At 37.1% G+C, this 20,311-nt stretch overlaps 1 protein-coding gene across 1 annotated transcript in view; it reads left to right on the top strand.

Annotated features, from left to right (window-relative positions):
* Positions 1 to 20,311, top strand: part of ABCA4 (ATP binding cassette subfamily A member 4) — a 382,609-nt gene that overhangs the window by 204,389 nt on the left and 157,909 nt on the right. The window contains exon 18 of the mRNA XM_053693132.1: positions 16,484 to 16,549. Coding sequence (XP_053549107.1) covers positions 16,484 to 16,549 — 66 coding nt within the window. The remainder of the gene's footprint in view (positions 1 to 16,483; positions 16,550 to 20,311) is intronic.

Below are 20,311 nucleotides of genomic sequence, written 5' to 3'. Positions count from 1 at the left end.
GTCTTTGCGGGTTCAAAATGACGAATCCAGCTTCCTCCAATCATGGCGTTGCATCAGGCCAAGATTCCCCCGAGGGGGGGGAGCCGTGATTGGAGGAAGCCGGATTCGTCATTTCTGACGTCTGCAGAGGCTTCCGACGGCCAGGGGAATCGCTGGAGCGGCTGTCAGGATTAAAAGGTAAGTTTTTTTTAAGAAAACTAGTGAAATGTCAATTTTGATTAATTAAAGTGCCCTTGTTTTTAATAGGATTATTAAAAACCGGGCACTAATTCATCAAAATTTACCTTCACTTTAAGTAATTAAAATATTCAAACAAATTGATTAGTTCAGCCAGCCTTTAAAGGTAACAAGGAACCTTGCATGATTAAGGGCTAGTGAGCCCGAAACGTTGCAATTCACTTACTTGCCTGTATGCTTCATTAAAAGTTTGTTTGCATATACAGTGCTGTGGATGTGAACTTTTTGCTTTCATTGCACCACCATATCCAGCAATGTGTAGAAATGTATGAATGTTTCCATTAGATAAAAAATGTGAGATATTGATATATTGTTTGTATTGACTAAATTTATTGTATGAAACATGGTAGCTGTGACCTAATAGGGTAAGGATGGATTAGGTATGATTAGGTGTAAGAGGGTTAGGTAAGGTGTGTCTGAGAAAACAAAGCAAGGGATATTGTACAAGGAAAATCAAGAGGACATAAGAGGCTGTGTGTGCCTGATAAATCAGGGCAATAAAAGGTAAAGGATGAGAAGACTGATGTGTATAAGAGAGAAGGAAAAGAGGGTGAGAAATACAGTATTATTACTGGAGAGGATGAGATGGACTCCATATGAGAAAAGGAAGGAGAGGGGTTAAATAGACAAATGTGGGAAGGGTAAGACCACAGATTGCAGGTACATATTAAGGTAATTGAGAGTCATGAAGTGCTGGTGTTATGTAGACCTGGTTGATAGAGGGGACAACACAGAAGGTAAGGTGATATGTGTGGAGCAGGAAATGAGATGGAGGAATGAGGAGCTGCTTGTGTGTACAGATGAGGATATGGGCTACGGTGAGGAAAATAGGGGAACCAAGCAGAAATAGATTGCTGTGTGTTGTGGTGGCTGTTAGTGAGTTATATTTTTAGAAAATATAATCTTTCTGATTTGAAGAATGATATAATGGGTTATGTCTACTGATGTCACTAGTGATGTCATTGATGATTTAGAAATTATAATTTTTTTGTGTAGGATGATGTTATGTCACTACTGAGGCCATTGATAATGTCATAGGTGCTGTCACTAGTGACGTCATTGATGATTTAAAAAACATATATAATTTCTCTGATCTGCAGGATGATGTCATGGGTTATGTTACTACTAATGCCATTGATGATGTCATAGGTGATGTCACTTGATATGTAATTGATGATGTCATGCAAAGCACCTAGGGTGGGGGCAGTTTAAGTTGAGAATTTCCTTGCTTTTTAACATTTGATTAACAACTTAAACTCTAAGCATTAATGTACGCTTTTTTGCCAGTTGAAGGACCAGTAAATACAGTAGATTTGCATAATCAACAAATGTAAGATAAAAATAGCACTTAGGCGATGCCGAATTTTGCACTGGTTTGGTATCCTATATACGGCGTAACATAGAAGTTATGCTCGTATATTTCTGCCTTCGCCCGTAGTTTTTCCCCCCGTAGACGGACATAGAAAACCTGCCGTATCCAATATACAGCGTAAGGACTTACGTGGCGAAAATGGAGAAATCTCACTCCATTTTCACCTTGCCACAAAATGCAGGCGTAGCAAGCCTTACACTGAGTATTGGAGCACTGTAACTCCCTAAAATGCCTGCAAAATAAAACACTGAAAGCATGCTCAATGTCTATCTACCTGTCAACTGCAATCCCCCACCACAATACCTTATAAAGTGTTTAACCCCTAAACCGCCGCCACCTATATTAAATATATTAACCCCTAATCTGATCCCCCTACACCGCCGCCACATATATTAAATATATTAACCCCTAGTCTGATCCCCCTACACCGCCGCCACCTATATTAAATATATTAACCCCTAATCTGATCCCCCTACACCACCGCCACCTATATTAAATATATTACACCCTAAACCTAAGTCTAACCCTAACACCCCCTAACTTAATTATTATTTAAATAAATCTAAATAATATTAATATTATTAACTAAATTATTCCTATTTAAAACTAAATACTTACCTATAAAATAAACCCTAAGGTAGCTACAATATAATTAATAATTACATTGTAGCTATTTTAGGGTTTATATTTATTTATTTATTTATTTTTTATTTTTTTTTAAAAACTTTATTTAATACCAGCTTCAGCATACAGAGCGTCATCAAAGAAAAATAAAAAATAACAAGTTGAGTATTGAATCATTATACAATTTGTTTGAACATTACATCATGCCAGCCAATAAACTAAACAGACCCAGAAATCATTTACCAAAACAAGACATGGTGATATAGCTCTTCAAAACATTCAATATGACCATAAAAAAGAAAGATCCATAAAGACTCCTATAATCTAATGCTGAAACTGGTAGTTTTCTAATTCCTAAATTACCCCTAAAACTCAAAATTAAATAAAAGAAAAAAAGAAAAAAAAAAAAAGAAAAAGAAAAAAGAAAGAATCATTGTGTCTCTAACCACTTTAAACTATATAATATTCCTAAATGGGTACATTATCTGCTCTTGTTGTGCTTCCCCCAGTGATTGTATTAAAGGGCCCCACTTTTTAAGAAACAATTTTACTTCATTTTCTTTAAATGCTTGTGTTGCATGTTGTTCTAAAATCATCTGTTTCATTAGAAAATTCTTCCATTCTACGAAACTAGGCTTTTTCTTATTTTTCCAATTTTTGAAAATGATATTCCTAGCAGATAGAACCACTATGTTTCCCAATTTATTATCTTGACTCCGATCTTCTGCACAAACCAGAAAAATGATTTGCTCTAAATTAAAATATATCTGTCTATTAATAATCTTAGATAGCCAAAATTCAATCCTTCGCCAAAATTGCATGATTATTGGGCACTCCCAGACCATATGCACAAGGTCAACCGCTACCATTTTACACTTAGGGCATTTATCAAACTCTTTATGTCCCCACTTTAACCATTTTTTAGGAGTATAATACGTTTTATATATTAATTTTATATGCGCTTCCCTCCATGTCTCTGACAGCGTTGTTTTAGCCACATTTTGTATAGATTTTTTGAGATAATGTGAGTCTATTTGAAAGAGGGAACTCCACTTTCCAGCTATATGTTCCAAATTAGTTAACCCTTCTTGTAATAATAGCATTTTATACCACGGAGATATAGCATAAATTCCATGTTTAACTATACCTAGCCAAGAATCAATTCTCTCCCAATTCCACTCATATCCATTATTTCTAACTAAATTATCTGTATAGTGTTTAATTTGTAAGTAGGCAAAAAACTCTTTATTAAGCAGGCCAAATTCTTCTTTTAACATATCAAAGGACTTAACATATTTTCTGTCCAGATTTATGAGTTGATGTATATGTTTAAGTCCTTTCCTTTCCCAGTTCCTAAAAATTACAGAGTTTATGCCTTCAGGAAAGGCCGGATTATTCTGGATTTCCAAATATTTAGATATTTTAAATGATGCCTTAAATTTTTCACAGACTTTTTGCCACGCTCATATGGGATAATATATTGTTTTTAGCCCCTTCACTTCTCTTGGGAGTTCTAGTCTTGTTATATGCAGGAGATTTATCATTTTAAACCAGGGAAAGAGGTTTAATTCTATTTCAGGTATTGTATAATATGCCTTTTCAGTAATCCATTCTGTAGCTATCCTACTCAGAATAATCCAGTTATAATATTCTAGGTTCGGGAGCGCAAAACCCCCATTTTCCCTTGATAACATTATTTTTTTCATTGAGATTCTCCATTTCTTTCCACTCCAGATAAACTTTTGGATATCTGATTGCAACTTCTTTAGATCTTTTCTAATTATTGGTATTGGAATATTTTGCATAATATAGAGTATTTTGGGAAAAGTTATCATTTTATATAAATTTATTCTACCTAAAATAGATAGGGGTAACTTTGACCAAAATTTAAGTTCTTCACTTATTTTTTTGATTAATGGAGTAAAATTCATACTGTACCACTTATCTTCAAATGGAGATATAAATATTCCTAAGTATCTTATACCTTCTGGAGAATTTTTGAAACTATCCTTAATTGTTGCGTTAATTCGCCCTTTAATCATCATTAACTCTGACTTACTAGAATTTATTTTATAACCTGAGAACGTGCTAAAATTATTTATTACTTCCAAAATTATTGGAATGTTTTTCCCCAGGTTACTTACGAAAAGAAGCAGATCGTCTGCATATAGGGCAATCTTGCACTCATACTGCGCTATTTTAATTCCTTCTATCTTCTCTCTTAAAACACATGCTAGAGGTTCTATGACAATATCAAATAGTAAAGGGGACAAAGGGCATCCTTGTCTAGTACCCCTCTTTAAAATTATGTCACCCGATATTTGACCATTGATTAATAAAGCTGTACGGGGAAAATTATACAAATTCTTAATCAGCTTAATTATCCTTTCATGGAATCCAAATCGTTTTAGGGAGGTATATAAATGATTCCATTCTATCGAATCAAACGCTTTATGCACATCTAGTGAGATAATAGCTGCATCATAATCCTTATCTTGTGTCTTCACATGGCTTTGCTTTTTGAAATAGTCTAGTATAAGGAACACTTTTCTAATATTAGAGGCCGAGTTTCTACCTTTCATAAACCCTGTTTGATCTTTATGTATTACCTGATTAAGTATCATTTGGAATCTCTCTGCCATTATGCCTGTGAGTAACTTATAATCAACGTTTAATAGAGATATAGGTCTATATGAATCCATTTGATTTTTTGTTTGGTTTTAATATTAAAGAGGTCCAGGAAGACATAAAATTACTTGACATGTCTTTTCCCTCACAAAAATAAAAGTTAAAAAGAGATTTGAGATAGGGTATCATATGTTCAGACAGAATTTTGTAGTACTCACTAGGCAATAAATCTGGACCAGAAGATTTATTATTTTTCAGATTTTTGATCGCCTTTTCAATTTCTCCCTCTGTAATTGGTTCTGTGATTTTATTCATCTCATCTGTATCTACCATTGGGAGGTTTAGATTAGACCAAAATTTTTCTTTATTACTCAGATTTGGACTTTCGGCACTATATACCTTTTGATAATATTCTACCAGTGCTTTCATAATCTCCTCTGTTTTACTCAATTTTACTCCCTCTTTATTCAGAACAGAAATAAAGTTATGTCCCTTAGATTTATTGACTAATTTTGCAAGTAGTTTTCCAGTTTTATTCCCATACCTAACATATTTTGCACTGACCTTAATCTCTTGTTGCGCGGTACTATTCAATAGCCATATGTCTCTAGCTTCTTTGGCCTCTCCGAACTTCTTCCAATTAAGCTTGGAAGGCTCAACTATGACTCTATTATATGTTGAAGTAAGCCTTCTAGTAATTTCCTTCTCCCTTTTTTTTCTCTTTTTTTTAATCATACACAAGTATGCTATGATTTCTCCTCTTATTACAGTTTTGGATGCTTCCCAAAAAAGTTCCGGCCTATCAGAGTATTCATAGTTATTACGGACATAATCCTGCCACTTTGCAACTAGAAATGTTTTAAACTTCACATTCTCCAGCAAATAAGTTGGAAAATGAAATCTTCTAATGATTGAATTACACATGTTTATCTTTAATTTTAATGTTATAGGAGCATGATCTGACAGGATTATGTCTTTTATTGTAGTTTCTACTTCAATATCAAATAATTTTTCCGAAATCAGGAACATATCTATTCTGGAGAAGGTCTTATGAGTTTTTGACACACATGTATAATCTTTATTCACTGGATTATATTCCCTCCAAATATCCTTAACATTTAAATTATTCATAAGTTTTTTAAGAAGTTTGGATTCAAGATTATCCCTTTTACTCTTTTGAATATTTCCTCCTTCTCTAAACCTGTCTATTGGTACTTGATAGGCCATATTAAAATCTCCTCCCCATATAAGTATACCCTCTACTTTACCCAGTATGTGTGTCTGGAGATCTATCCAAAACTTAGGAGAGTGTTCATTTGGCCCATATACATTACAAATTGTGATGATTTTCCTCTGTAATTCTATTTTTAAAAGTATGTATCTCTCGTTTGGGTCTAAAAAAACAGGACTTTATCTTAAAATCTAAGTTTTTCTTTAGTAGGATAGCTACACCTCTCTTTCTACTCTTACAAGGAGTACCTAATACCGTTCCAACCCAGTTAGTTTTCAGTTTTTCCAACTCTTTCTTTTTTAAGTGGGTCTCCTGTATTAATGCTATATCTGTCCCAGTTATTTTGAGCTGCCTAAGAATTGCTTTCCTTTTTAGGGGGGAGGTGATTCCACCTACATTCCACGAGGTTAAATTAATACAACCTGACATATCTTATATGAAAGGAAGATAGAGAGACACAAAGAAAAAAAAAAAATAAATAAAAAAAAATTAAATTAAAAATTCTACATGGTGCACGGACGTGTGGGAATATCCCAAACAAATCAAATTTCTCTTTAGTCAGACTTGACATTTGAATTCTAACTTGTAGCCTGTACTCCTTCATTTCATTTTGTACCTTTCAAGAATAATTCAGCTTCATTTATATTTTCTAACATTTTTATTCCCTTTGCCTCCTGAATTCGAATCCTAGCAGGATATATTAAAGTAGCATTCACCCCTTTATCTATTAATTGGGTACAAAATGGTGCCATCTCTCTGCGTTTATTTGAGACTTCTGCGGAGTAATCTTGGAAGATTAAAATTTTCCTATCCTCAATGATTACTTCCTTTTTTTTTCTGTAATAGTGGAGCATCTTTAACTTATCTTGAAAGTTAAGGAATTTGGCGATAATGGGTCTGGGTCTGTCATTACTTCTATCTTCTTTAAGTGGGCCTATCCTATGACTCCTCTCAATCACAAAGGGTAGTTCATTAGCAGGAATCTCTAACATCTCTGGAAGAATAGTAGATATAAATTTATTTAGGTCCTTAAATTGGGTTTTCTCTGAAAGACCTATTACTTTCAAATTATTCCGTCTGGTTCTATTTTCTAAGTCATCTGCTTTACTCTGTAATTCCCTTATACTTTTCTCCATTCTTATTATTTTAGTCTCATTTATATTGCTGTTATCTTCTATATCTGAGACCCTTTGCTCCACTTCAGATAATCTTTTAGAAAATTGCCTGACTTCGGAGGCTAGCCCTGAAATTTCTGCCTTAACCTGATCAAATTGAGGAATGAAAATCTCTGAAATGTTTTTAATCAATGTCAGAGTGTCTATCTGATTAAAACTCTCATTATTTACCTCAGCCATTGTTTCGCTATTCCCTTTGTTTTTTTTTTCCCTATTTCTAGCTGACATCACTGGAGATTGATTTTTTTTCTGTGTCAAAAACTTATCCATATAAGTGAGTGTCCCTCTTATTCCCCTCCTAAGAGGATTATTTATGTGAAAAAATAGAACTTCCAAACAGTGAGAGTGATATATACCACTGTACCAAATCCCCCCCGCCTCCCGTTTCCCCGCCTTTTTTAATAGCTACCTAGTTAAAATAATTACAAAATTACCTGTAAAATAAATCCTAACCTAAGTTACAAATACACCTAACACTGCACTATCAATAAATTAATTAAATAAACTACAATTATCTAAACTAAAATACAATTAGATAAACTAAACTATATTACAAAAACAAACAAACACTAAATTACAAAAAATAAAAAAAATTACAAGAAGTTTAATCTTATTACACCTAATTTAATCTAAGCCCCCTAATAAAATAAAAAAGCCCTCCAAAATAATAAAATTTCCCTACCGTAAACTAAATTACAAAAGTAATCAGCTCTATTACCAGCCCTTAAAAGGGCCTTTTGCGGGGCATTGCCTCAAAGTAATCAGCTCTTTTACCTGTAAAAAAAAGAACAATCCCCCCTATTACAACCCACCACCCACACACCCCTACTCTAAAACCCACCCGATCCCCCCTTAAAAAAACCTAAGTCTAACCCCCAAGTGGTCCTTACCTGTCCTGAAGACCGGCAGAGATGGTCCTGTTCCAGGCGGTGAAGTCTTCTTCCAAGCGGCGACCTCTTCTTCTTCCAGGAATCAGCCGGCGCGGAGCGGAGGAGTTGAAGACCGATGACAACGGAGCTGAAGACCGTCGACTCTTGAACTGAATACTGGCCACGCTGGAACTGAAGACTGCGGAGCCATGGAGAGTGGAGGATCCTCTTCATACAATCTCCGACGTACACTGAATAGAATTACAGTAGCTCTTATTCTATTGGCTATTCAAATCAGCCAATAGAATTGCATTAGCTCTCATCCGATTGGCTGATTTGAATTTGAAGGCTCAAATCAGCCAATAGGAATTCAAGGGATGCCATTTTTAATTGCGTACCTTGAATTCCTATTGAGTGTACGGCGGAGATCGTATGAAGAGGATCCTCCATGCTCCATGGCTCCGCGGTCTTCAGTTCCAGCGTGGCCGGTCTTCAGTTCCAGAGTCGACGGTCTTCAGCTCCGTGGTCATCGGTCTTCAACTCCTCCGCTCCGCGCCGGCTGGTTCCTGGAAGAAGAAGAGGTCGCCGCTTGGAAGAAGACTTCACCGCCTGGAACATGACCTTCTCCACCGGTCTTCAGGACAGGTAAGGACCACTTGGGGTTAGACTTAGGTTTTTTAAGGGGGGATTGGGTGGATTTTAGAGTAGGGGTGTGTGGGTGGTGGGTTGTAATGGGGGGGGGATTGTTCTTTTTTTTACAGGTAAAAGAGCTGATTGCTTTGGGGCAATGCCCCACAAAAGGCCCTTTTAAGGGCTGGTAATAGAGCTGTTGATTACTTTTGTAATTTAGTTTAGGGTAGGGAAATTTTATTAATTTGGGGGGCTTTTTTATTTTATTAGGGGGCTTAGATTAGGTGTAATTAGATTAAACTTCTTGTAATATTTTTTTATTTTTTGTAATTTAGTGTTTGTTTTTTTGTGATATAGTTTAGTTTATTTAATTGCATTTTAGTTTAGATAATTGTAGTTTATTTAATTAATTTATTGATAGTGTAGTGTTAGGTGTATTTGTAACTTAGGTAAGGATTTATTTTACAGGTAATTTTGTAATTATTTTAACTAGGTAGCTATTAAATAGTTATTAACTATTTAATAGCTATTGTACCTAGTTAGAATAAATACAAAGTTACCTGTAAAATAAATATAAACCCTAAAATAGCTGCAATGTAATTATTAATTATATTGTAGCTATCTTAGGGTTTATTTTATAGATAAGTATTTAGTTTTAAATAGGAATAATTTAGTTAATAATATTAATATTATTTAGATTTATTTAAATAATAATTAAGTTAGGGGGTGTTAGGGTTAGACTTAGGTTTAGGAGGTAATATATTTAATATATGTGGCGGCGGTGTAGGGGGATCAGATTAGGGGTTAATATATTTAATATAGGTGGTGGCGGCGGTGTAGGGGGATCAGATTAGGGGTTAATATATTTAATATAGGTGGCGGCGGTGTAGGGGGATCAGATTAGGGGTTAATATATTTAAAATAGGTGGCGGCGGTGTAGGGGGATCAGATTAGGGGTTAATATATTTCATATAGGTGGCGGCGGTGTACCGGTAGGGGGGTCAGATTAGGGGGTAATACATTTAATATAGGTGGCGGCGGTGTAGGGGGGGCAGATTAGGGGACATACATTTAATATAGGTGGTGGCAGGGTCCGGAAGCGGTGGTTTAGGGGTTAATACTAGGATAGGCTTATTGCGTTGTAGGGGGTTGTCGGTCTAGGGGTTAATACATTTATTGTTAGGAGTGAGAGGGGGGATTGCGGATAGAGGTGTATACTTGTCGGGCTATTTTTGGGAGACGTGTTAGACAGTTATGGCAGATTTAAAAGTTTAGTTAGTTTTTTTAGGCGCCGGCAGTTTCTAAAGTCCAGTAAGTCACTGGCGACTCCAGAAATATGTACTTACGCTTATTTCTGGACATCGCTAGTTTGTCCGACTTACGGCACTTTAGCAACTGCCGGCGGGGTATATTGGATACCTCGATGTGCGAGGTGAAACTACGGGCGGCGCGGGTTCCCTCGCTTGCACCGAAAAGTACGCCGTATATCGGATCGCGCCCCAAAGAGTAGTAAAACAAAATCAGACAAATTTCAAAGTTATATCTATTTCCACTCCCACTGCACCATGTGACAGCCATCAGCCAATCACAAATGCATATACGTATATTCTGTGAATTTCTTTCATGTAATTAGCAAGAGTCCATGAGCTAGTGACGTATGGGATATACATTCCTACCAGGAGGGGCAAAGTTTCCCAAACCTTAAAATGCCTATAAATACACCCCTCACCACACCCACAATTCAGTTTTACAAACTTTGCCTCCGATGGAGGTGGTGAAGTAAGTTTGTGCTAGATTCTACGTTGATATGCGCTCCGCAGCAAGTTGGAGCCCGGTTTTCCTCTCAGCGTGCAGTGAATGTCAGAGGGATGTGAGGAGAGTATTGCCTATTTGAATGCAGTGATCTCCTTCTACGGGGTCTATTTCATAGGTTCTCTGTTATCGGTCGTAGAGATTCATCTCTTACCTCCCTTTTCAGATCGACGATATACTCTTATATATACCATTACCTCTACTGATTCTCGTTTCAGTACTGGTTTGGCTTTCTACAAACATGTAGATGAGTGTCCTGGGGTAAGTAAATCTTATTTTCTGTGACACTCTAAGCTATGGTTGGGCACTTTGTTTATAAAGTTGTAAATATATGTATTCAAACATTTATTTGCCTTGACTCAGAATGTTCAACATTCCTTATTTTTCAGACAGTCAGTTTCATATTTGGGATAAATGCATTTGTTTCAATCTTTTTTTCTTACCTTAAAAAATTTGACTTTTTCCCTGTGGGCTGTTAGGCTCGCGGGGGCAGAAAATGCTTCATTTTATTGCGTCATTCTTGGCGCGGACTTTTTTGGCGCAAATTTTTTTTTCTGTTTCTGGCGTCATACGTGTCGCCGGAAGTTGCGTCATTTTTTGACGTTTTTTTGCGTCAAAAATGTCGGCGTTCCGGATGTGGCGTCATTTTTGGCGCCGAAAGCATTTAGGCGCCAAATAATGTGGGCGTCTTTTTTTGGCGCTAAAAAATATGGGCGTCATTTTTGTCTCCACATTATTTAAGTCTCATTATTTATTGCTTCTGGTTGCTAGAAGCTTGTTCATTGGCATTTTTTTCCCATTCCTGAAACTGTCATTTAAGGAATTTGATCAATTTTGCTTTATATGTTGTTTTTTTCTTTTACATATTGCAAGATGTTCCACGTTGCAACTGAGTCAGAAGATACTTCAGGAAAATCACTGCCCAGTGCTGGAGCTACCAAGCTAAGTGTATCTGCTATAAACTTTTGGTATCTGTTTCTCCAGCTGTTGTTTGTATTGCATGTCATGTCAAACTTATTAATGCAGATAAAATTTCCTTTAGTACTGTTACATTACATGTTGCTGTTCCGTCAACATCTAATTTTCAGAGTGTTCCTGATAACATAAGAGATTTTATTTTTTAAATCCATTAAGAAGGCTATGTCTGTTATTTCTCCTTCTAGTATACATAAAAGTCTTTTAAAACTTCTCTTTTTTTCAGATGAATTTTTAAATGAACATCATCATTCTGATACTGATAATGGTTCTTCTGGTTCAGAGGTTTCTGTCTCAGAGGTTGATGCTGATAAATCTTTGTATTTGTTCAAGATGGAATTTATTCGTTCTTTACTTAAAGAAGTATTATTTGCATTAGAAATAGAGGATTCTGGTCCTCTTGATACTAAATGTAAACGTTTAAATAAGGTTTTTAAATCTCCTGTAGTTATTCCAGAAGTGTTTAATCTCCCTGATGCTATTTCTGAAGTAATTTCCAGGGAATGGAATAATTTGGGTAATTTATTTACTCCTTCTAGACGTTTAAGCAATTATATCCTGTGCCATCTGACAGATTAGAGTTTTTTGGGACAAAAATCCCTAAGGTTATGGGGCTGTCTCTACTCCTGCTAATGTACTACTATTCCTACGGCAGATAGTACTTCATTTAAGGATCCTTTAGATAGGAAAATTGAATCCTTTCTAAGAAAAGCTTACTTATGTTCAGGTAATCTTCTTAGACCTGCTATATTTTTAGCGGATGTTGCTGCAGCTTCAACTTTTTGGTTAGAAGTTTTAGCGCAACAAGTAACAGATCATAATTTTATAGCATTATTATTATTCTATAACATGCTAATAATTTTATTGGTGATACCATCTTTTGATATCATTAGAGTTGATGTCAGGTATATGTCTCTAGCTATTTTAGCTAGAAAAGATTTATGGATTAAACTTGGAATGCTGATATGTCTTCTAAGTCAACTTTGCTTTCCCTTTCTTTCCAGGGTAAATAATCATTTTCGTTCCTTTCCTCACAACAAGGAACAAAAGCCTGATCCTTCATCCTCAGGAGCGGTATCAGTTTGGAAACTATTTCCAGTTTGGAATATATCCAAGCCTTATAGAAACCTATAGCCAGCTCCTAAGTACCTATGAAGGTGCGGCCCTTATTCCAGCTCAGCTGGTATGGGGCAGATTACGTTTTCTTCAAAGAAATTTGGATCAATTCCGTTCTCAATCTCTGGTTTCAGAACATTGTTTCAGAAAGGTACAGAATTGGCTTCAAGTTAAGGCCTCCTGCTAAGAGATTTTTTTCTTTCCCGTGTCCCAGTTAACACAGCAAGGCTCAGCGTTTCTGAAATGTGTTTCAGATCTAGAGTTGGCTGGAGTAATTATGCCAGTTCCAGTTCTGGAACAGGGGCTGGGGTTTTATTTTATCTCTTCATTGTACCAAAGAAGGTCAATTCCTTCAGACCAGTTCCGGATCTATCATTATTGAATCGTTATGTTAGGATACCAACATTCAATATGGTTACTGTAGGACTATCCTGCCTTTTGTTTAGCAAGGGCATTATATGTCTACAATAGATTTACAAGATGTGTATCTGCATATTCCGATTAATCCAGATCACTTTTAGTGTCTGAGATTCTCTTTTTAGACAAGCATTACCAGTTTTGTGGCTCTACCGTTTGGCCTAGCCTCAGTTCCAAGAATTTTTTTCAAAGGTTATCGGTGCCCTTCTTTCTGTAATCAGAGAACAGGGTTTTGGTATTTCCTTATTTGGACGATATCTTGGTACTTGCTCAGTCTTCTCATTTTCGAAGAATCTCATACGAATCGACTTGTGTTGTTTCTTCAAGTTCATGGTTGGAGGATCAATTTACCAATCAGTTCATTGATTCCTCAGACAAGGGTAACCTTTTTAGGTTTCTAGATAGATTCAGTGTCTATGACTCTGTCCTTGTCAGACAAGAGAAGTTTAACATTGATATCAGCTTGTCAAAACCTTCAGTCACAATCATTCCCTTTGGTAGCCTTATGCATGGAAATGTTAGGTCTTAGGACTGCCGCATCAGATGCGATCTCCTTTGCTCGTTTTCACATGCGACCTCTTCAGCTCTGTATGCTGAACCAATGGTGCAGGGATTACTCAAAGATATCTCAATTAATATCTTTAAACCGATTTTACGACACTCTCTGACATGGTGGACAGATCACCATCGTTTAGTTCAGGGGGCTTCTTTGTTCTTCCGACCTGGACTATAATCTCAACAGATGCAAGTCTTACAGGTTGGGGAGCTGTGTGGGGGTATCTGACGGCAAAAGGGGTTTGAGAATCTCAGGAGGTGAGATTTCCGATCAATATTTTGGAACTCCGTGCAATTTTCAGAGCTCTTCAGTCTTGGCCTCTTCTGAAGAGAGAGTTGTTCATTTGTTTTCAGATAGACAATGTCACAACTGTGGCATACATCAATCATCAAGGAGGGACTCACAGTCCTCTGGCTATGAAAGAAGTATCTCAAATTTTGGTTTGGGTGGAATCCAGCTCCTGTCTAATCTCTGTGGTTCATATCCCAGTTATGGACAATTGGAAAGCGGATTATCTCAGTCGCCAAACGTTGCACTTGGGCGAATGGTCTCTTCACCCAGAGGTATTTCCTCAGATTGTTCAAATGTGGGAACTCCCAGAAATAGATCTGATGGCTTCTCATCTAAACAAGAAACTTCCCTGGTATCTGTCCGGATCCCGGGATCCTCGGGCGGAGGCAGTGGATGCATTTTTTTCCTTGGAAGTATCATCCTGCCTATATCTTTCCGCCTCTAGTTTTTCTTCCAAGAGTAATCTCCAAGATTCTGAAGGAATGCTCGTTTGTTCTGCTGGTAGCTCCGGCATGGCCTCACAGGTTTTGGTATGCGGATCTGGTCCGGATGGCCTCTTGCCAACCGTGGACTCTTCCGTTAAAACCAGACCTTCTGTCGCAAGGTCCTTTTTTCCATCAGGATCTGAAATCCTTAAATTTAAAGGTATGGAGATTGAACGCTTGATTCTGGGTCAAAGAGGTTTCTCTGACTCTGTGATTAATACTATGTTACAGGCGCGTAAATCTGTATCTAGAGAGATATATTATAGAGTCTGGAAGACTTATATTTCTTGGTGTCTTTCTCATCATTTTTTGGCATTCTTTTAGAATACCGAGAATTTTACAGTTTCTTCAGGATGGTTTAGATAAGGGTTTGTCCGCAAGTTCCTTGAAAGGTCAAATCTCTGCTCTTTCTGTTCTTTTTCATAGAAAGATTGCTATTCTTCCTGATATTCATTGTTTTGTACAAGCTTTGGTTCGTATAAAACCTGTCATTAAGTCAATTTCTCCTCTTTGGAGTTTGAATTTGGTTCTGGGGGCTCTTCAAGTTCCTCCGTTTGAACCTATGCATTCATTGGACATTAAATTACTTTCTTGGAAAGTTTTGTTCCTTTTGGCAATCTCTTCTGCCAGAAGAGTTTCTGAATTATCTGCTCTTTCTTGTGAGTCTCCTTTTCTGATTTTTCATCAGGATAAGGCGGTGTTGCGAACTTCTTTTGATTTTTTACCTAAAGTTGTGAATTCCAACAACATTAGTAGAGAATTTGTGGTTCCTTCATTATGTCCTAATCCTAAGAATTCTAGGGAGAAATCGTTGCATTCTTTGGATGTTGTTAGAGCTTTGAAATATTATGTTGAAGCTACTAAGTCTTTCCGTAAGACTTCTAGTTTATTTGTTATCTTTTCCGGTTCTAGAAAAGGCCAGAAAGCTTCTGCCATTTCTTTGGCATCTTGGTTGAAATCTTTATTTCATCATGCTTATGTCGAGTCGGGTAAAACTCCGCCTCTAAGGGTTACAGTTCATTCTACTAGTTCAGTTTCTACTTCCTGGGCGTTTAGGAATGAAGCTTCGATTGATCAGATTTGCAAAGCAGCAACTTGGTCCTCTTTGCATACTTTTTCTAAATTCTACCATTTTGATGTGTTTTCTTCTTCTGAAGCAGTTTTTTGGTAGAAAAGTACTTCTGGCAGTGGTTTCAGTTTGAATCTTCTGCTTATGTTTTTCATTAAACTTTATTTTGGGTGTGGATTGTTTTCAGCAGGAATTGGCTGTCTTTATTTTATCCCTCCCTCTCTAGTGACTCTTGTGTGGAAAGATCCACATCTTGGGTAGTCATTATCCCATACGTCACTAGCTCATGGACTCTTGCTAATTACATGAAAGAAAACATAATTTATGTAAGAACTTACCTGATAAATTCATTTCTTTCATATTAGCAAGAGTCCATGAGGCCCGCCCTTTTTTGTGGTGGTTATGATTTTTTTTTTTTGTATAAAGCACAATTATTCCAATTCCTTATTTTATTTGCTTTCGCACTTTTTTCTTATCACCCCACTTCTTGGCTATTCGTTAAACTGAATTGTGGGTGTGGTGAGGGGTGTATTTATAGGCATTTTAAGGTTTGGGAAACTTTGCCCCTCCTGGTAGGAATGTATATCCCATACGTCACTAGCTCATGGACTCTTGCTAATATGAAAGAAATGAATTTATCAGGTAAGTTCTTACATAAATTATGTTTTTTGCAGATGCTCAGAAGGAGCTGTTGACTCAAAAAGTGTAAATATAAAAAGACTGTGCACATTTTGTTAACGGAAGTAAAGTGGAAAGTTGTTTAACATTGCCTGCTCTATCTGAATCATTAACGTTTAATTTTGACTTGAGAGTCCCTTTAATAATATAATATAATACACACACATCCCACTCAAAACTATTCAAATACTAAATCATTCAAAAAGCAAAATGTATGAGAGTTGTAATGTTGATTGGTATTTATGAAAATTAAGAAATGGAATATCTGTCATTATAGGTTTCTGTTGAACTAATGTAATATATTTTTTTGCATTATAGCTGATTCAATAGAAACTGAGGTATCAATACATGAACATATGGAAGACCACCATGGAGATGCAGTGGGTAAGAGAATACAGTGTCTTTTTATTTCTAAATACGCCACGTATTAGCAGAGTATATGGCAGGGATGGCGAAACCTTGGCACTCCAGATGTTTCAGAACTACATTTCCCATGATGCTTATACTCTGAAGTCCAATAGAGCATCAAGGGAAATGTAGTTCAGAAACATCTGGAGTGCCAAGGTTTTGATATCTCTGGTATATGGTATTGGTTAAAGCCTTGCTAGTCTAAATAGTTTTTAAACCCTTCACTACTGGGACTTTCAGAAAAGAACGTGCCCAACATTTAAACAGAAATAGAGCCTTGTTTTTTTATTTACCTGTCAAACTATATATTATTTTAAGTAGATAATCCAAATAATTGATCTAGGCCCTTTTTGGTATATTTCATGCCACCATTTTACCGCCAAAAGTGATCATATAAAAGAATCTTAACTTTTTCACAACTTTGGGTTTCTCACTGAAATTATTTACATACGGCTCATGCAATAATGACACAAATGGTTGTAAAAGTTTCTCTGGGATCCCCTTTGTTTAGAAATAGCAGACATGCATGGTTTTGCCATTGGTTTTTGGTAATTAGAAGGCTGCTAATTGCAGTTGTCCAACACACTTCTATTATTCCTGACAATGGAGGGGTTAAATCAGGTTGATTTTAGCTTTAGTGTAGAGATTAGCCTCCCACCTGACACTTCCCACCCCTAATCCCTCCCAAACAGCTCTCTTCCCTCCCTCACCCCTCACTGGTCACCACCATCTTAGGTACTGGCAGACAGTCTGCGATATATGAAGATTTAAGGGATTTTTATATTTTTTTCCCTATTTTCTGCAGTGTAGGATCCCCCCTTACCCTCCAACCTCCTTGATCCCTCCAAAACAGCTCTCCAATCCTCCCCCTCTATCTAGTGTCCACCATCTTAGGTACTGGCAGCTGTATGCCAGTACCTATAAAATGCTTTTTTTATATATAATTTAAAAAAAAATTCTGGAGTGTAGTGGTCCCCCCTCTGGCAATCGTTAGTTAGGGACCCCCACCCCCTTTTTTCTGTAGTGTTGCACCCCATCCCTCCCTCTCCTTTTATTATTTGTCTCCGCTGCTGGAAATCTCACCCGCCTCCCGGATTCCCTCCCACACCTTGCGCCAGCACCAGCAGATGACCATTACATCACACAGTGTCACTCACCGTCTGTAACGATGTGGCATCTGCCTACATGTAGAACCAGAGCACCGATCATGCTCCGGTTCCATATACAGGCAGATGCCATGAGCTCAGGAACTCCAGCTCTCGGCTGTAACTTAAAAGGACAGTAAAGTCATAATTAGACATTCATGATTTAGATAGAGAATACAATTTTAAACAACTTTCCAATTTACTTCTATTATTTAATTTGCTTCCTTCTCTTGTTATCCTTTGCTGAAAGTTTATCTAGGTAAGCTCAGCAGGAGCAAAGAACCTAGGTTCTAGCTGCTGATTGGTGGCTGCATTTATATACTGATTTTCATTGGCTCACCAATGCGTTCAGTTAAAAACCAGAAGTGCATTGCTTCTCCTTCAACAAATGATACCAAAAGAATGAAACACATTTGATAATAAAAGTAAACTGGAAAGTTGTTTAAAATTGTATGTTCTACATAAATCATGAAAAAACATTTTGGATTTCATGACCCTTTAACAGCTGAGACTGCTGGAGCTTCCTGCAGCTCCGACGTATATATACATTGTGCGGTACAATAAGCAAAGTACAGCACAACGTATATATATATACAGGGAGTGCAGAATTATTAGACAAGTTGTATTTTTGAGGATTAATTTTATTATTGAACAACAACCATGTTCTCAATGAACCCAAAAAACTCATTAATATCAAAGCTGAATAGTTTTGGAAGTAGTTTTTAGTTTGTTTTTAGTTATAGCTATTTTAGGGGGATATCTGTGTGTGCAGGTGACTATTACTGTGCATAATTATTAGGCAACTTAACAAAAAACAAATATATACCCATTTCAATTATTTATTTTTACCAGTGAAACCAATATAACATCTCAACATTCACAAATATACATTTCTGACATTCAAAAACAAAACAAAAACAAATCAGTGACCAATATAGTCACCTTTCTTTGCAAGGACACTCAAAAGCCTGCCATCCATGGATTCTGTCAGTGTTTTGATCTGTTCACCATCAACATTGCGTGCAGCAGCAACCACAGCCTCCCAGACACTGTTCAGAGAGGTGTACTGTTTTCCCTCCTTGTAAATCTCACATTTGATGATGGACCACAGGTTCTCAATGGGGTTCAGATCAGGTGAACAAGGAGGCCATGTCATTAGATTTTCTTCTTTTATACCCTTTCTTGCCAGCCACGCTGTGGAGTACTTGGACGCGTGTGATGGAGCATTGTCCTGCATGAAAATCATGTTTTTCTTGAAGGATGCAGACTTCTTCCTGTACCACTGCTTGAAGAAGGTGTCTTCCAGAAACTGGCAGTAGGACTGGGAGTTGAGCTTGACTCCATCCTCAACCCGAAAAGGCCCCACAAGCTCATCTTTGATGATACCAGCCCAAACCAGTACTCCACCTCCACCTTACTGGCATCTGAGTCGGACTGGAGCTCTCTGCCCTTTACCAATCCAGCCACGGGCCCATCCATCTGGCCCATCAAGACTCACTCTCATTTCATCAGACCATAAAACCTTAGAAAAATCAGTCTTGAGATATTTCTTGGCCCAGTCTTGACGTTTCAGCTTGTGTGTCTTGTTCAGTGGTGGTCGTCTTTCAGCCTTTCTTATCTTGGCCATGTCTCTGAGTATTGCACACCTTGTGCTTTTGGGCACTCCAGTGATGTTGCAGCTCTGAAATATGGCCAAACTGGTGGCAAGTGGCATCTTGGCAGCTGCACGCTTGACTTTTCTCAGTTCATGGGCAGTTATTTTGCGCCTTGGTTTTTCCACACGCTTCTTGCGACCCTGTTGACTATTTTGAATGAAACGCTTGATTGTTCGATGATCACGCTTCAGAAGCTTTGCAATTTTAAGAGTGCTGCATCCCTCTGCAAGATATCTCACTATTTTTGACTTTTCTGAGCCTGTCAAGTCCTTCTTTTGACCCATTTTGCCAAAGGAAAGGAAGTTGCCTAATAATTATGCACACCTGATATAGGGTGTTGATGTCATTAGACCACACCCCTTCTCATTACAGAGATGCACATCACCTAATATGCTTAATTGGTAGTAGGCTTTCGAGCCTATACAGCTTGGAGTAAGACAACATGCATAAAGAGGATGATGTGGTCAAAATACTCATTTGCCTAATAATTCTGCACTCCCTGTACGTCATAATGGGTAAAGGAGTAAAATCACATTAACAGCTTGTTTGCTGGATGGCCATGGTCATAATCTTTGTATAGAGTGCGTTGTTTTGCAGTCTGTAATATGTAAAAATTAGAGACATGTGTGTAGCAGGGTTAGCCTCCAAAAGTCAGCAGATTACATTTTCAGCTCTTAGAATTACAAAACTCAACAATTTTGTAGAGTTAAAATCTTAACGTGTTTACTGCCCCTTTTAGTTTGTACAAGTTCCAAAAAAAATGTATATTGATCTTTTCAAGAGAGAACATAGATGATTCAGTTGTAGAGAACGGAGCTATTTCCCACCTTTAACTATTATGTACCTGAGCTGATCATGTGAGTGGGTGTGTTGCAGAGGTGGAGAGCTAGATGTGTATTCTTCAAAACTAAATGTGCTACAAGTAACTGATTTGAGAT

The sequence above is a fragment of the Bombina bombina genome, chromosome 10 (assembly GCF_027579735.1).
Source record: "Bombina bombina isolate aBomBom1 chromosome 10, aBomBom1.pri, whole genome shotgun sequence".
Lineage (NCBI taxonomy): Eukaryota > Metazoa > Chordata > Amphibia > Anura > Bombinatoridae > Bombina > Bombina bombina.
The sequence above is the reverse complement of the archived record's forward strand: the minus strand, read 5'-3'. Positions and strand labels throughout refer to the sequence as shown.